This window comes from Ictidomys tridecemlineatus, chromosome 5 (genome assembly GCF_052094955.1).
Source record: "Ictidomys tridecemlineatus isolate mIctTri1 chromosome 5, mIctTri1.hap1, whole genome shotgun sequence".
NCBI classification, from domain to species: domain Eukaryota; kingdom Metazoa; phylum Chordata; class Mammalia; order Rodentia; family Sciuridae; genus Ictidomys; species Ictidomys tridecemlineatus.
The window spans coordinates 18534440-18550972 of NC_135481.1; the positions used below are offsets into that span (position 1 = coordinate 18534440).

The window sequence follows — 16533 nt, forward strand, 5'->3', positions numbered from 1 at the left end:
AGTATTCTCTGCTGATATTTTAAGGCAAATACATAAGGAAAAGTATTCATAATGCTAATTGTTATTAGGACAAAACCTGATATTATCACAAATAAATGATTTTATTTCTTCAGTGACCAAGGGAACCTAAAGAGAAGGAATTTGTAGGTACTGAAGAACATGATGTCTGAAACTGAAAAAGTAAATACTTATTTTTCATTAATTTTGTTTAAGATGGACACAATACTGTTATTTAATTATTTACTTTTATGTGGTGCTGAGGCTGGAACACAGCGCCTCATATGTGCTAGGCAAGGGCTCTACCATTAAACTAAAATTCCAGCCCTCATTAATACAGTTCTTAAACACAATCCCACTTTTATGTGAAGACTTCAACTTAAGAAATAATTTCAGTGCCAGAGAAAAGAATCAGTTGTGTTAAATTTATAGCCAACATGGTGTCAATCTAAGTTAATTCTGAAGAGTAGTTTCTTGATTGAGAACTTCGCACTCTGACTTTAAAATATGATCTGGGTGAAAGACGGGAAAGGACAGGAGAGATAACAGCATAACAAAATAAAATTTCTCAGTCTCTTTCTGAAATTGAAATAAGCAGTCAGCTTGTTTGATTTCAAATCCCTACACCCTAAATACAAGCTCATATGTATAAGCAAAATGAAAACTGCCTTATGGCATATTTTTTCTAAAATAGACACTCTACCAGATGTTTAGGAATCTTCATAGGGACTGAGTTAAGATGTAGTCTAATATGGTTTATATAAATGTGTAGTCACTTTGTATGATTACTTTCCCCCCTACATTTGCCAATTTTTCATCCTACTCAGTAGTATATACATTGGAGATACTCCAAAACCTAAAAAAAAGATGTAAAGTATAGATTAATATAAATTCTGAGAGTAAAGGTAATATGTGTACTAGTACTAAAAATCAAGTTTTAAGTTTCATTATGAGAATAATAATTTTGGCCAAAAATTGACTACAATGCTTTTAAGACTGTTCATAGTATATTCAAAAGTATGTGTTCATCTCTAATAACAATTAGCATTATGAATACTTTTCCTTATGTATTTGCCTTAAAATATCAGCAGAGAATACTTTATACTCCCAAACTTTTAATTCTCTTCTTGACTTCAAACAACAATAAAGAACTAAGAGACAGGGTTTTCTGCTATTTCTGTAAGATAATGTTTCTATGAGTTAAAGAGCATGTTTCATTTGAATGTCTCTAGCAGTGGACTCGGGAATAAGGTCTTTTATGCATAGCAACATTATTTTACTTTGGAATGTCACAAATTTTCAGAAAAGTAGAAATGCCTTTTTCAACATAAACACAAAAATACATTCATAAACCAATCAGAAATAGGTGTGGTGGCACACACTATAATCCCAGCAATTTGGGAGGCTAAGGCAGGATGATTCAAAGTTTGAGGCCAACCTGGGAAAATCAGTGAGACCCTAATTCAAAACACAAAATAAAGGTGGTGAAGATGTAGTTTAGTGGTAGAGCACTCTTGGGTTCAATCCCCAGTATAATGGCAAAACACTATCACCACAACAACAAATAAACAATAAGAAAAGATACTACTTTTGGATTAGCAATAAATTTTGATTATCCAAATCTGTCTTCTGCTCCACTAAACTACATGGCAGGGATGGGGGTGGGGCAACCAAAATTGCCTATATATATAATAAATATATCTTGTAATGAGAATTTTCCTCAAAGTTGCCTTAAAAATTCTGAAATGATATTTTAAAACTAAATCATTAATGCTAATATAGATGGCTATACCTTAAAGGATTTATAACTCTCAGAAATTCAATAATTAGTTTTCCTAATTAAGAGGAAATTCAGAAGTCAGGTTCATTATAGCTCTATTTCTAAATGACTGATCCTGAAGTTTGAACAATGAAAAAACGAGATTCAAAAAGATCCTTGAGCATGCTATAAAACACTGGGACATGACATCAGCTGTGATGGTACTCCCCTGTAATCCCAGCAATTTAGGAAACTGAGGCAAGAAGATCACAAGTTTGAGGCCAGTGTGGGCAACTTAGAGAAACCCTGTCTCAAAAAGGATTGGGGATGTAGCTCAGTGGTAAAGTGACCCTGGGTTCAGTCTCCAGTAGCACACACACACACACACAATCCCAATCCCAATCCCAATCCTCATTCTTCTCCAGGCTACCTGTGCTAATCCCATCAAAAGGCTTAAATCTGTTCTGTTCAAGGATTAACAGAGAAACAAAAAAACTTCCTGAACTAAAACAATCAGTATCTCCACTTCAAATCTTAGGAAAATAATTCAAGGAACTAATTAAACACCAAAGAAACTGATTTTAGTGGAAAGGTTTAGCAAGAATGGTGATTCTTCAACCTGAGATTAGCCGTCTACCTAAAAGAATCCAACAAACACTTCCATACTAACAATTCAATTAAATAATAAAATCTCAAACTTCAGCGGCTCTAAATGCTCTGAATCATCTCTCCTTCAAGTGTTCCTAAAAATCAGTAGGAGCTGGAATATTATCATAAATTCATATTTGCCAAAGAATTCAAAATGAAGTAAAATGAGGACTTTTTCAAAATAAACTCTCTTAAGAATTTTTTTTCCCTTAATTTCACAATGACCTTGCACCTCATTAGGCTCAAGAGATTCCCATGTCTCAGCCTCCCAGGTAGCTGGGACTGCACTATTCTGAAGTATCTATGCACCATGCTGAGTGCTTAACCTTTTGTTTTGTTTTTAGTTATAGTTGGACACAAATAAACAAACAAACGAATAAATATATTATTTATTTTTATGTGGTGCTGGGGATCAAACCCAGGGCCTTAGGTGTGCACTCTACCACTGAGCCACACACAATCCCAGCCTTCCTAACCTTCTTTGTCTCATTTAACCCTCACAATATCCATAAAAGGTCAGTGTTATTACTTCCACATTACAGATAAAAAATGTGAAGCTTAGGGTAAATAATTTAAATATCTCTTCTACCTTCAAAGTCCCAAACCCTTAGATATTCCTTCCAATTTCTGTGAGTTTGTCATAAAGAATAAAAATATATCTGACCATTAAAGAAAAAGAACCCCTCCTACTGTCCAGAGTTACTTTTCATTCCTTAAAATTCCTGGTAATTTTTATTATCACTTTTAAGACAGCAAGGTGCTCTACAATACTGGATATGAAATTTCAGTGTCACAAACAACAAGAGAGCTAATGTTATAATGTAAATTGCTAGGTCTCAAGTCTAAAGTTTCTATTTTGGGGGCCTGGGATGAGGTCTTAAATTTGAATTTTTAAAAAAATGTAGCATATGGTTTATTTATTTTCTTTTAGTTTTTTTTTTTTTTTTTTTTTTGGGTGCTGGGCATTGAACCCAGGCAAGCATTCTGCCAACCCTACATTTGAAATTTCAACAAATTCTCAGACACTGTTGATATTCTTACATAACCTATTGCTTTATTAGATAGGAAAAGGAAGTACATCCCTCTCACCTTAGCTATCACTTCATGTGAAAACACTTCTCTACAGTATTCTCAACAACAACAAAAACCCACTTAAGGTTTAAAAATACCTCCAAGACCTAAATGCTAAGATTTCTTTTTCTTTCTTTTTTCTAACTTTGCAAAGGCTATAATAGCACCAGTGACTATTAGGGCAGTATAAATTCAGGCAAAGAAAAAATAAGGACAAAATATGTATAAAATATGCCCAAGCCTTTTATCATTCATGCTTTACTTCTTCAACCTGAGAAGTTTTTTCTTTGGATTTCTAGGGCAAGAGAGAAGCCAAAAGAAAAAGGAAGTAGATTGTTTTATAATACCAATCCCCCAAATGAAGACAGGTCCTCAAAATAAATAGAATTTTACTCTATAAATAGAAAAATCTCAAAATGCTCTAAAAATTCCTCTTTTGTCACACGTCCTCTTATCTCAAAAGAACTGTTCCTCTTACTCAAGAGTGACCAAAGTCTATTCTTTTTTAGATAAAGCTTAAGTATTGATTATGCCAATGTCATCTAGGATGAATGACTTCAGGGAAAAGAATTTGTTAAAGATGTCTCCTCAGCCATGCAAGAAGGCTTCTTATGTAGGTGCTCTCAACCATGACTAAATTGTACTGAGAGAAATATATTTTAAAATATTAATATGGTCTGGCACCTTCCTGATGCTAATGCTCCCAGGCCCATCCTGATGGCACAACTGGGAAATTAACTGAAGAGAAAAGCAATCTTCCCTCTGCTCTCTACTTTCAGATGTCCCTCCTCCCTAGCTAGCTTTGCTATGCAGACTACTTCTATAGATACACAGAGATAAAACATGCTCTCACACACAAATAACTCTCTGCAGGAACTCAAAATCAAAGTCTAACCCCATGGTTTTTAAGTGAGCAAGTCCAATTTCCTTCTTTGTAGCTCTTGACACATGCTGTCTAGGAGCCGTCTAGAGTTTTGCTGCCTTGTTCCTGCACCAGAAGGCTCTGCACTGTAGGTCAGGGGATGATAAGGAAATGAACAGTGTAATTTCCAAGGCCTCTGAACACGGCCCTGTCAGCAGCTCTGGAGGTAGGTTACTCAAGCATAGCTTGAAGAGTGCAAACCACAGAGAGGAGGGCTCAGATAGCCAGCAAGTGGCAGGATCTCAGCTGCGTATGTTACTGTCACCTCTAGCCTGAAAGCCCAAGTCCTGCTGCCTGTCTGGATAAGCTCAGCTGGCAAAAGCTCTTATACCCAAATGGAAAATATACAAGTGCACACGGGGGAGCAAAATTAAGATCTAAGACTTAAGATTTTCCATGTACTCTTGTGTAAAAACAAAAACATTTAGTGCTCTTTCAGTTTCCATAAGATTGCATATGCTGGCAAACCCACAGTAACAGCCCATCTAACCCACTCCAGGGATGGAGCCAAAAAGTAAACTTAATTCATGACATCTGAAATTCAACAAGACCACTTCAATATCCTCTGAAGCCTATTTTTGGTCTTTTCCCCCTTTCCAACTATAAATACCAGGAACTTTAGAACATCACCAACATGCAAATTTCCCAACCCAGTTTTGGAACCTGTAAGTATAGTACGGAAAATCTTATCCAACATGTTTTATTTTTTTATTCTGGGCTTCCTGTATAGTGGAATGTTGTTATATTTTAGTCCATTATTGCTTAGGATAGATGAAGCCATATTTTAATTCAACCTGTGTATTCTAATACTTATTGAATGTTTCCTGTTCTGAATTAATTAATTTAATCTTGCAACAACCTTATGTTCATAATTTTCTTCATTTTGCAGATGAAAAGAATGAGTCAGAGCAATTAAGTAATTTGGTCAAGATCACTGAGGTAATAAGTGGCCGAGCTAGAATACAAACTTAGGTAGTCTGGCTACAGAGTAGTACACTCTTAAGTACTAAGTCATATATGAGTTGATGTGAAATTTAAATTTTGAAGAATGGCATTTAAAATTAGAGGTGGCTCCCAGAACCTATCTTATAAGAAAATTCGCAAAGATACTCAAACTATAATGTAGAAAGCAATTATTTGGGGCTGGTGATGTAGCTCAGTGGTAGAGTACTTGCCTAGCATACGTGAGGTTCTGGAAAAATATGGAAGTGCAGATTTCTGGGTTCTTATCCCCAAAGTACATTTATCAAATCTGGAGTAGGGCCCAGAAATCTGCATTTTTTAAATTCAAGGAATGTGATTGATATACATGGTTTTATGGAATACCCTTTTAGATACTCCATTGTATTTGGTGTACTGTAAGCTTTCAAAAAACAGGGACCATCTCTGTTTTATTCACCAGTGTGTATAACCCATCACCCAGTACAATACCTAAAACCTAAATGCACTTATTTGCTGGTTGGATAGGAGGTGGGGGCATGTCTATAATCCCATCAATTCCAGAGGCGGAGGCAGGAGGATCAAAAGTTCAAGGTCAGCCTCAGCAATTTAGTAAGGCCTGAAGTAATTTAGCAAGATTCTGTCTCAAAAAAAATAAATAACAAGTGCCTCTGGATTAAATCCCCACTACCCAATAAAGTAAAATAAATAAAATGTAGTTTACTGTATTGAATGAAAGTGACAAGAGTATCCATAATGTATCTTCTCTTTATAAACAATAAGGATTGGACTGTAGCTCACTGGAACCAGCTTGCTTCACATGTGCAAAGCTCTAGGTTTGATCCCCAGCAATAAAAAAGGTAAAAAGAAAGACTCACTTAATAATAATCACAATCATTTGAGGATCTGCCTATCACTGATGTGTTCAAGTAAAAAGCACCAGAACAGGATAATTTTTTTCCTTATCTGCAATTGCCAAATAAGGAAAAAAATAGCATTACATATAGATATAGTTATATAGGAGGAATAAGTTCTTTTTTTTTTTAAGAGAGAGTGAGAGAGGAGAGAGAGTGAGAGAGAGAGAGAGAATTTTTAATATTTACTTTTTAGTTCTCGGCGGACACAACATCTTTGTTGGTATGTGGTGCTGAGGCTCGAACCCGGGCCGCACGCATGCCAGGCGAGCGCACTACCACTTGAGCCACATCTCCAGCCCAGGAATAAGTTCTAATGTTTTAAAGCATAGCAGGATGACTATAATTCACAATTTATTATATATTTTATAAAGAACCAGAAGAGTTGAGTAAGGTTTCTAATAAAAAGAAAAGACACTTTTTAAAAAATATTTTTTAATTGTCAATAGACCTTTTATTTATTTGTTTGTATGTTTGTTTGTTTATTTGTTTATTTATGGTGCTGAGGATGGAACCCAGGGCCTCACATATGCCAGGCAACTGCTCTACCACTGAACCACAACCCTAGCCCGACACGTTTAAGGAGATGGACCTAAGCTGATCATTGCACACTGTACGTATGTATTCAATTATCACACAGTATTCCATAAAGAGGTATAATTATTATGTCAGTTTAGAACTAGCAATGCCTCAAATAATTACAAAAAATATTCCAGAAGACACAAAATCCCTCCGTCCCCCATTAATGAGTTAAGCTCAAAGCTTTTTTTTTTTTTTTTTTTCTATTTTTTTTTTTTTTGGTGTGGGGTGGTTGGAGAAGTAGGGTTTGCTGGAACTGAACCCAGGGGCACTTAACCACTTATCACATCCCCAGCCCTTTTTATATTTTATTTTGAGACAGAGTCTAAGTCGTTTAGGGCCTCCCTAAGCCTCCCAACTGTTGGGATTACAGACGGGTAGCACAAAGGCTGGCTTCAAAGACATTTTAAAAGCAACTTTTCCTCTTTATATCCAACAGGATAAAGATTCTCTCCTAGCTGTAAATGGTTATTCATTGCAAATATCATCACCTCACCTAAGTACCTTTAATTTGAAAGATCCTTTGTTTACTGAGTGTCTATAATGTTGAAGTTTCTATGAAAACAAAGTGAAAATGGTCTTGGAATACTTGGGCATTTACATCCAATGTTTCTAAAGGTAGTCTTTAAAGACTGGAGACTTCATGCCAGTTAAAGATTTGTTAAGAAATCCAGAATAGGGCTGGGGATGTGGCTCAAGTGGTAGCGCGCTCTCCTGGTATGTGTGCAGCCCGGGTTCAATCCTCAGCACCACATACAAAGATGTTGTATCCACCGATAACTAAAAAATAAATATTAAAAAATTCTCTCTCTCCTAAAAAAAAAAAAAAGAAAGAAAAAGAAAAAGAAATCCAGAATAGCAACATGCCCTAAGAATTTAGTGTCCAAAAATCTGGCTCCTGTGCTTGGTTTTGCCAGTAATTATCTGTGAGATCCAGGTAATGATCTCCCTGGTCTTAATTTTCTCTTCTATAAAGTGAAGAAATTGGGCAAGATAATCTTTCTCTGGGGCTCTCCTTAAATTACAATACCTAGAAGGAAAATAGAACTGCTGAAAAGATAATTTAAGCTTGTAGTTCAAGATTGCAACTCTGTACCATAAAAATATCAACTTCTTTATTTTTTCCATGAAGGTAAACACTTGAGGGCACTGGACTTCAGGAAGCAAGGCTGACTGCTATGCTTGTCAACAGCTGTACAAAGTGGAGGAAGGTGTTAAGTGAGAAAGCCTTGGATCAGAAGGAATAAGAGATCTGACCTTGACTGGGCAATGAGGGATTGCAATGAGAGAAATGAACTGGAAGGCATAAACTAGGGCAGGAATACAAAACCAAGGGCAAAGGAAGATGCTCTTACAACATGGATATGATAGCACACATGATCAGAATACAAAAGAGTAAAAGTCATACTATGTCATTTTCCTTATATTCTAAATGAATGGGTAAAGTGGCAAACGTATGCATCATTCTGAAATAAGCAGAATCTGACATACAAACATGGAGAAAGCAGAGTGAAGTATTCCTACCCTGCAAGATCAAAAGCAGCTGCTAAGAAAAGGTCAGGGATCTCCTAGTTGCAAAAAACTAGAGCCTTTGAGTAAAACTCTTATCATTTGGAGCGGAAAAAAAGGAAAGCGGTCTCACCTTAAACTCCTGGACATAAGCTCTGACAGCACGGACAGATCACTGCTGTCTGTGGTTTGTAAATTCCTTTTTCCTTGTTTGTCAGAGTGGCCACATGTGCACTAAGCTCAGAACACTCCCTCCTGCCTACCTTCTTTTCCATCCCTAAACTTGTAACAACTTATCAATCAAACCAAACACAAGGAAGCAGGCAGGAGCCAGAAGGTTCTATCTTTTTATTCCTCAACATTCCCTCTCCCAGTCTCTTCAGTTGGCATGAAGTATGAAGCAGGTGTGTTCAACAACAATTCAGGGCAACAGTAGTTGCTGAGCCATCTCTGGTTATCTCCTAGAACCCTGGGAAACAACACAATGAGCCACCTGACAGAAAGGTGTAATGGAGTAAAAGTGGATGCCATTAAGGGGAATCTGCGTCTCAGACTGATGGAAAATTTCCTTGGCCACACCCTGAGATATCTACTTTAATGAGAGAGAAAGTCCTGAGGTAGTAATTTGAATATTCAAATCTGCCTCATTAGATAGTAGTCAATGTCTTGATAATTCTACCCTGCACCACAGAATCTACTGTTTTCTTTCCTATTTCCAAGGGGCAGCGGGTGATGTGTGAAAGGAACTCCAGTCAACAAGCTCTGAATTTTATGAGTTTCTCTTTTTCATGACAGTTCCCAGCTTAAGGATATGCAATTTCAAATTACATCAAAACATCTGTTTTGCTGTTTTGGTTCTGCTGGTTGTTCCTACAAAGAAAGAACATTCCAAACCAGTTAGGCCATAGACAAGCCCGCCTTTCTTTCTTTTTATTTTCTTTTTTTGGTACTTGGAATTGAACCCAGGGGTGCTGTACCACTGAGTTACATCCCAAGCCCTTTTTATTTTTTGAAACAAGGTCTTCCTAAATTGCCCAAGCTGGCCTAGTATTACAGATGTGCACCATGCTACCTGGCAACAAACCTAACCTAACCTTCACTTCTTTTAAGGATCCTGAGGATTGAACACTGGGATGTTTTAACCTCACTGAGCTATACCAAGCCTTTATTTATTTATTTATTTATTTTGGTGCTGGGGATCAAATCCAGAGCCTTGTGCATGCAAAGCAAGCACTCTACCAACTGAGCTATATCCCCATCCCGCCATTTTTTATTTTGAGGCAGGATCTCTAAATTGCTGAGGCTAGCCTTGAACTCCTGATCCTCTGGCCTCAGCCTCCTGAGTAGCTGGGGTTACAGAAGTGCATGGCCATATCTTGCTAGGCCTTCATTTTAGAGAAAAATTCTTAAAAGAGGTTTACAAAGACTTTGCTTTAAAACATAATACTAATCATCAAATGCTGGCTGAGTACCTATTATGCCCCAAATCCTGGGTTTTGAACCCTGGGACTCCTGCTTTCTAGGTAAGCACTCTCCCACTAAGAGCTACACCCCCAACTCTTCTTTCCCTGCTCTGATCCCAGAAATGCTCTCTTCCTGAATCATGTGTTTCTATCTCTTAGCAACTTCCAAACATTTATTTAAATAATTATCTTATTGGCCAAAGGCAATATGGTAAAGCACCCTCAAAACCAGTATGTCTAAAACTGGTTAAGGAAAAGGAAGGAATGGTGAAAACAGGCTCTTGCTTATGGTAACATAAAACTACACAGTAAATTTTCTCCTTCTAAAAGTACTTCCCAGCAATTTTACATTTCTTCCCCAAAATGGATGCTGTCTGTCTCCTTTTTGTCTTTCATTCCACTGCCCCATTCTTACAGTCTGAGAGGCAAAGCTTAATAGCAAAGCTATATTATTAAAGGTCAAAATTTCCTGGCACCAAGGTGTATTCTTTTTATTATTTTTAAGAGTTGATCTCCCCCACCCCCAACATTTTTCTTGGTGCATTATAGTTGTACGTAATGGTGGGAATTGTTGTTCCATATTCATACATGCCAGACCAAGATATATTCTTAGCTGAATGGATTGCATCTTTCAGCAATTTTAATCTGAAGGTCAGTTATCCACCAGTCCATACACCAATGAGAGAAAATGGGTTCCATTTGCTTTTCTATTGGAGACAACCATGGACATTTAGATTTAAATCCAGTATAAAGCTGAACAATAAGCAATATTCATCCTTTCACTCATAGATTACAACTGGGTTTAGAAGATTATAACGTAAGTAAATTTAAAAAAAATGAAAGCCACCCTCAAAAGTACTTTTGGGTACAGGAAGAACAAAAATTATGAATGATACATGGTAAAAGTTTCTTGAAGCCAGATGTAGGGAACAGTCTAATAGGCCTGGAACAGAAGCAAGAACTCCTGGTACTCCAAGGCCTCTTTAAAACAGTATTATCCATCTGTACCCCTGAGAAAATGGCAAATCACAGCCAATGCAAGATGAGCAATGCCTATAGCCAGCTGGAACTTGACTCTACTAAGGTGGACTATGGCATCTGCCACCTAAAGCAGGCAGGCTCTCTGGCAGCTGTCATTTGTAAAAAGGAATGAGCCATTGTTTAGTGGAAAAAATTCATAGCTCTCTTAACCAGAAAAACCCAGATGTTGCTAAAAGCTACAGATGTGCCAGAGTCAAAGACCAACATACCTAGAGCAAAGAAAGCACAAGCTACCACTAAAATCTAGGCACCAAGAGGGCACCACCACCCACACATGCACATCTAGCCTTTATTTATTAACACTTACATATGGAAATAGATATTCCCTGCTGTAGCTGATTAATTAGAGAGAAATCAATTTATACTGCATCTGCTGGGATCAGCTAAAAGCACAGGGTGAGCAGAACACAGAGCAGAAAATCAAGAGCCAATGAATGCTTCATCACCAGTCCAACTGCTTCATAGGAAACTGTAAGCTGCTCAAATTTAAGGCAGCCTGAATTGGCCCCAGATGCACACCTATTCTTCTCTAGCACTGAGAGACATTCACTCAGACATTTACTGAGATATCAACTAAGATCATCTTCTCAGAGGAGCGACACAATCTTAACCCATCCTGGGGCTGCAGGCACCTATCCTTTTAAGTCAAGCAAAACACAAGGTATCATTATACTATTACAGCTACAAAACCACCAGGATACTGATTCTCAATAATTGCAGAAGGTACCTGGCAAAGAGATACCCTTTCAGTGGCCAAAAATTCTTCCTAGGCCAAACTTTCATAGCTACAACTGTTGAGAGCCCCAGCAAACTTCCAAGCTACAACAGTAACTCATAAAGCCTGATTAAGTATTTCATAGTATAGTCAGGACCTCCTGCCCCCTTGTTTACCAGACCAGCAACTATGTCCTTAATGCTCTTTGGTAGCCACCAATAGAACACTTGGTGGATAAGCCATGAAATTTAATCAATCTTTTAGTTCTTCCAGAAATACAACACCATCAATTACTCCATTAAGAACAGCCCTATACATGTAAACAAAAGCTAATTAAGTTTATCAATTATTATGAATCTAATAATGAAATATCATTCAAGCTGGAAACCACATAAAAGTTTGGTGCCAGCCTCAAGCAACAAGTGTCCAAGATGGAACAATAACAAGCTGTGAGAAAACTTATTCTACCAGGTAGAATTCTAAGAAGATATCCTATTCCAAAATGTTTCTCTTGCTGTAAATGAGCCTATAGGGAATCTGCTAATTTGGAACAAAACCACATTATCATTACCAGCTGCTCTGACCTTGTAATTGGGCATCACCCACAAACTAATAAACCTCCAACAGAAAAAAAATAAATAAATAAAATAAACCTCCAACAGAGTGTATACAGCATTTGGCAGTTAGTCCAGGGCAGTTTTGACTGGCAGTGAGTGGGCAGCCAGATCCGGCCACCTCTTACCTTTTCAGACTTGACTTTCTTTAGCGGGCGACACTCATTCTCCCCTTCCTCTGGCTCCGGTTTAGTTCCCAAAGGATTGAGTGCTGCCCCAGGCTCAAGAGCTATACTCCCAAGTGGTTCCACAGCTCCTGTATCCACCCCTGTACTTCCATCATACTGACCACCCCGTCCTCCCAAGGGAACCGGCTGGAGGACCCCAGGATCCTTTTCTGAACAAGTCCCCACTCCTTCGCTTCTCTCCTTCTTGCTCTTAGACGAGCTGTTCTCCTTCTCCTTTTTGGAGCCGGCTACACTGCGGGATGCCTTACCGGCCTTCTCTGAGCCCTTGGGAGCAATAGCAGCAACCAGGCCTCCTGCATTGGCACCATCTCCTGAGCGCCCCTGCACCTCTTTCTTGCTAGCTGCCCCCTCACTTGGAGTGAACAAGGAAGTCCCTGGAGTGGGTTTGCTAGTGTCTTTTCCACTCTTATTCCTTTTGGATTTTGATTTGCCTTCCTTCCCTTGAGGACCTGGCACTGGGGTCACAAACTTGATGTTGTCTGGTAGTGTGGCCACAGCATTGGGAGCTGGTATCCCCACCTCCTTTGAGCCTGACATTTCCAGTTTCTGCTGGTCCTTTTCCAGATCGGCGTCCAGGTCAATGATGAGATTCCCTACTCCAATGTCCCATTCATCCCCACTGTCGTATGTCTCAACCGGGTTTGCATCCACTCCTTTCCCTCCGGAGGCTCCACTGCTCAAGGACATCTTAGAGTCAACGTCCCACCTCAAGATTCAAGGCTCTTCCTTGCCCCCAGCTTTCCTATTTTCAGCTTCAGCTATGTTCTCAGACCTGCCACATTGGTCAGTACATGCCCAGTGGACAACATCATTGCTGGAAAAAGAAAATTTAAAAAACTGTTAAAAGAAACAATACAGGCAAGGAAACAGCCTGAAATAGACTCCCACATAAAACAGACCCTTCCTGTGTGACTATCATATCACAATGGACCAAACAGGTTCAACTGTATTTCTAACCAAGTCATACTGGACCTAGAGAAAAGTTAATTCCCATTCCATCTCCTCACGGGGATAATACAGTATCTTCAATTACCCAGAGATTCTATAGTAAGTCTTAACTATTAGTCAGTTTCCCCTTCCTGAGACTTATTTCTACAATCACAACTAGCTGGCAATTCTCCTTCAATCAGTACAGGCCCTATCATAACAGATTCAAGCTCCAGCACAACTTTATTCAAACCCCCTTTCTCCTCCTCCTTGATTTATCAGAGACTCAGAAAACGATTTAACTGAAGCTTTAACATTCTACTTGTAGGCCAGTACTTACTAAAAACCATTCTACCATTGGGAGAAAAGGCCTTATTATGGTTAAGGAAAAGAAAAGCAAGCAGAGTAAGAGAAAGTGCAATTTCAGGATAGGGGCAAAGACTGCAACCATAGGAAATAATTTTGAGAAGATTCAATTAGTCACTTAAATCCAGAGAAATTAAAATATATCAGCCTTATCAAACTACCGATTTCATATCATGTCTAAAAAGTAGGGTTCAATGTGGCCTTTCCCACTTCCCAAGATAAAAAACAAATAAACAAAAAACCAGAAATGTGTTCTTACCCTGTCAAAGTTGGCCACTACTAAAAACCTAACACCAAGATGTAGAATAACTTTTACTTTCTTATATAAGATTGATGGCACTGTATTGATAAACAGAGGGTTTTATGAGACTGGCTTGGAGCTGGGGTTGTGACCCAGTGGTGGAGCGCTTGCCTAGCATGTATGAGGCACTGGGTTCAATTCTCAGTACCACATACATATAAATAAATGAACAAAATAAAGGCCCATCAACGTCTAAAAAATATTTTTTTTAAAAAAAAGAGACAGACTGGCTTAAAAGGGGGTGAGAGATTATTAAAAGGATAATTTATCTCTAATGTCCTGACTCATGAGATCTGGAGAGTATATCATTTAGAAAACTCAGCAGTTAACAGATACCACTCAAATATTGCTTAAGGATAAAGCCAAGGAATTCTGTTCTTGCTTATTCCTTTGTGCATTATCTTTCCATATCCATTTAGAAAATAATTTTTCTAAGATAACTGAATAGAAAGAGCAAATCAGTACTGTCACAGCGTATCCTATAAAATGGCTATCTAACAGGCAAATGCTATAGATAGGATAAAGAAAAGACAAACTGTGTCTTTTCACCTACTCCCTCAAAACAATGTCAAAGAACCAGAGTGCACGAGCAAAAAAAAGATGAATCCCAGGAAAGCTAAGTTGTACCAAATGAATGCCTGCTAAATGGGATTTGAGAGAGAGAGAGAGTGGTATGTACATTAATCTGTTTTTAGTTATAGACCCAAATGAAAATATATGGATTACTCAACTAGAAAACTTATGTTAACAGCACCAATTACTATTTATTAGCAAATGTGAAGACTGTCTGGATCTTCCTTCAGAAAAGATGAACAAAAAGGGGAGTGGGACAGGCACTGGATAAGATGTAGAAATTATGAAAAAAAAAGTCATGCACACGGTAAAGGAAACATGATCCCTAAAAAGAGTGAGAGATGATACTTTAAATGATCAAGAACTCTTAAGAAATTTTTAGTAAATAGTTTAGTTTGAAATTCTCAATACTACACAAGAATTGGCCTCTGTGGAAGAATAATGTAGTAGCTAATTTGTTCATTCATTTCAAGTTTTTTAAAAAATTCATAATGCCTACGAAATGCTAGGCATTACATGAGGTGCTGGGAAAACAGCAGTGAATAAAATAGTGAAGAAGACAATGGAATATGGTATTGAAAACATTAGTGGCTATGGGCATTTCTAGAAAAGGGAATGCTAAACTGAATCTTCACTAAAAAGATTATTAGTGCAAACTTCTTTCCAAAATAATAATTCATCACCTCTATAATTTTTCTAACTGTGGCTGGGTTTAGCATATAATCCACATTAATCTAAGATCTATCCACTGTCCTCCAGAACTACACTATCATCAGTGTGAATTTAACCACTAAAATGTTGTTTTATCTTTGGAAAAACAGTAAAACTTCCAATAGATTCAAGACTTTGGAAAATAGGATGGCAAAGAAGAGAGACTCTGGAGTAGTATATAAAGGAAAAGTATAAACATTCAAAAATGTTAGTATTCACTGAATTTTTGACAATTCTTATACTATTATATTAGTTGACCTGTTTCTATGGGACAGAACAAATTATGCCACTAAGGGTGAGAAAATATTAAGAAGGTAACAAACTAGCTGGGCAAGATGGTGCACTTGTGTAATCCTAGTGACTTGGGAGAATGAGGCAGGAGGATCTCGAGTTTGAGGATTCAACAACTTAATGAGATCCTATCTCAAAATAAAAAGTACTGGGGATATAGCTGAGTGGTAAAGCATCCCTGGGTTCAATCCCCAGTATAAAAAATAAAACAAACAACAACAACAATAACAACAACAACAAAAAAAAACATGCTGAAATGAAAAGATACAATTTACTTGAAAGGACAAAAAAATATGACATTAAAAAAAAAGTTATAGGGGCTAGAGGTAGAGCTCATTGGTAGTACACTTGAATAGCCACAAGTTTACTCCCCAGCACCATTAAAAAAAAAAAAATGCAAGTAAACTAAAATGCAGACTCAATTAAAATTCATACAGAAATCAGGAAAAGTACAGAGAACTGTTGAAATATAAGAAAACAAAGAATTTTTTTCCAGAATTCAAGGGAAATGGACAGTGAAGAGAAAAAGAAAGAAGGAAAGAAAGAAAGAAACTGAGAGAGAACATTTCCTACCACTAAAGTAAAATAAGAGATTAGAACAATACATGAATAACACCTTGAGCAGAAGAAATCTTGCAGACTGGAAAAGTTCACTATATTTTTGGCAAAATCAATTTAAAAAGACAAATGTGCACACATTCTGGAAAAATTTTAAATTACAAAGGACAAAAATTGGACTGCTCTCAGAATACTCAACAATAGTAAATGTTAAAAGACAACGAAAAGTTACAGAATTTTGAGGAGAAAATGTTAAGAAACTTACAATAAGACAAGTTATTTGTCTTGTGGAAAGACAACATATTTTCAATTATGTAAGAACAAATATATAGTTGGGTATGGTGGCTCATGCCTGTAATTCCAGCAGCTTGGAAGGCTGAGGCACTCAGCAAGACCCTGTTTCTAGTAAAATATTTTTTAAAAGGGCTGGGGTTGTAGCTCAGTGGC

General features: G+C 37.5%; 1 protein-coding gene across 5 annotated transcripts in view; it reads right to left on the reverse strand.

Annotated features, from left to right (window-relative positions):
• The window catches only part of Znf609 (zinc finger protein 609), a 226295-nt gene that overhangs the window by 189329 nt on the left and 20433 nt on the right, over positions 1-16533 (reverse strand). For 4 of the 5 annotated variants that reach the window (XM_078048886.1, XM_078048888.1, XM_078048885.1 and 1 more), the window contains exon 2: positions 12300-13173. The exons of the other annotated variant lie outside the window; for it this stretch is intronic. In XM_078048886.1, the coding sequence (XP_077905012.1) occupies positions 12300-13046 (747 nt within the window). In that variant the 5' untranslated portion in view covers positions 13047-13173. The remainder of the gene's footprint in view (positions 1-12299; positions 13174-16533) is intronic. 5 annotated transcript variants of the gene reach the window in all.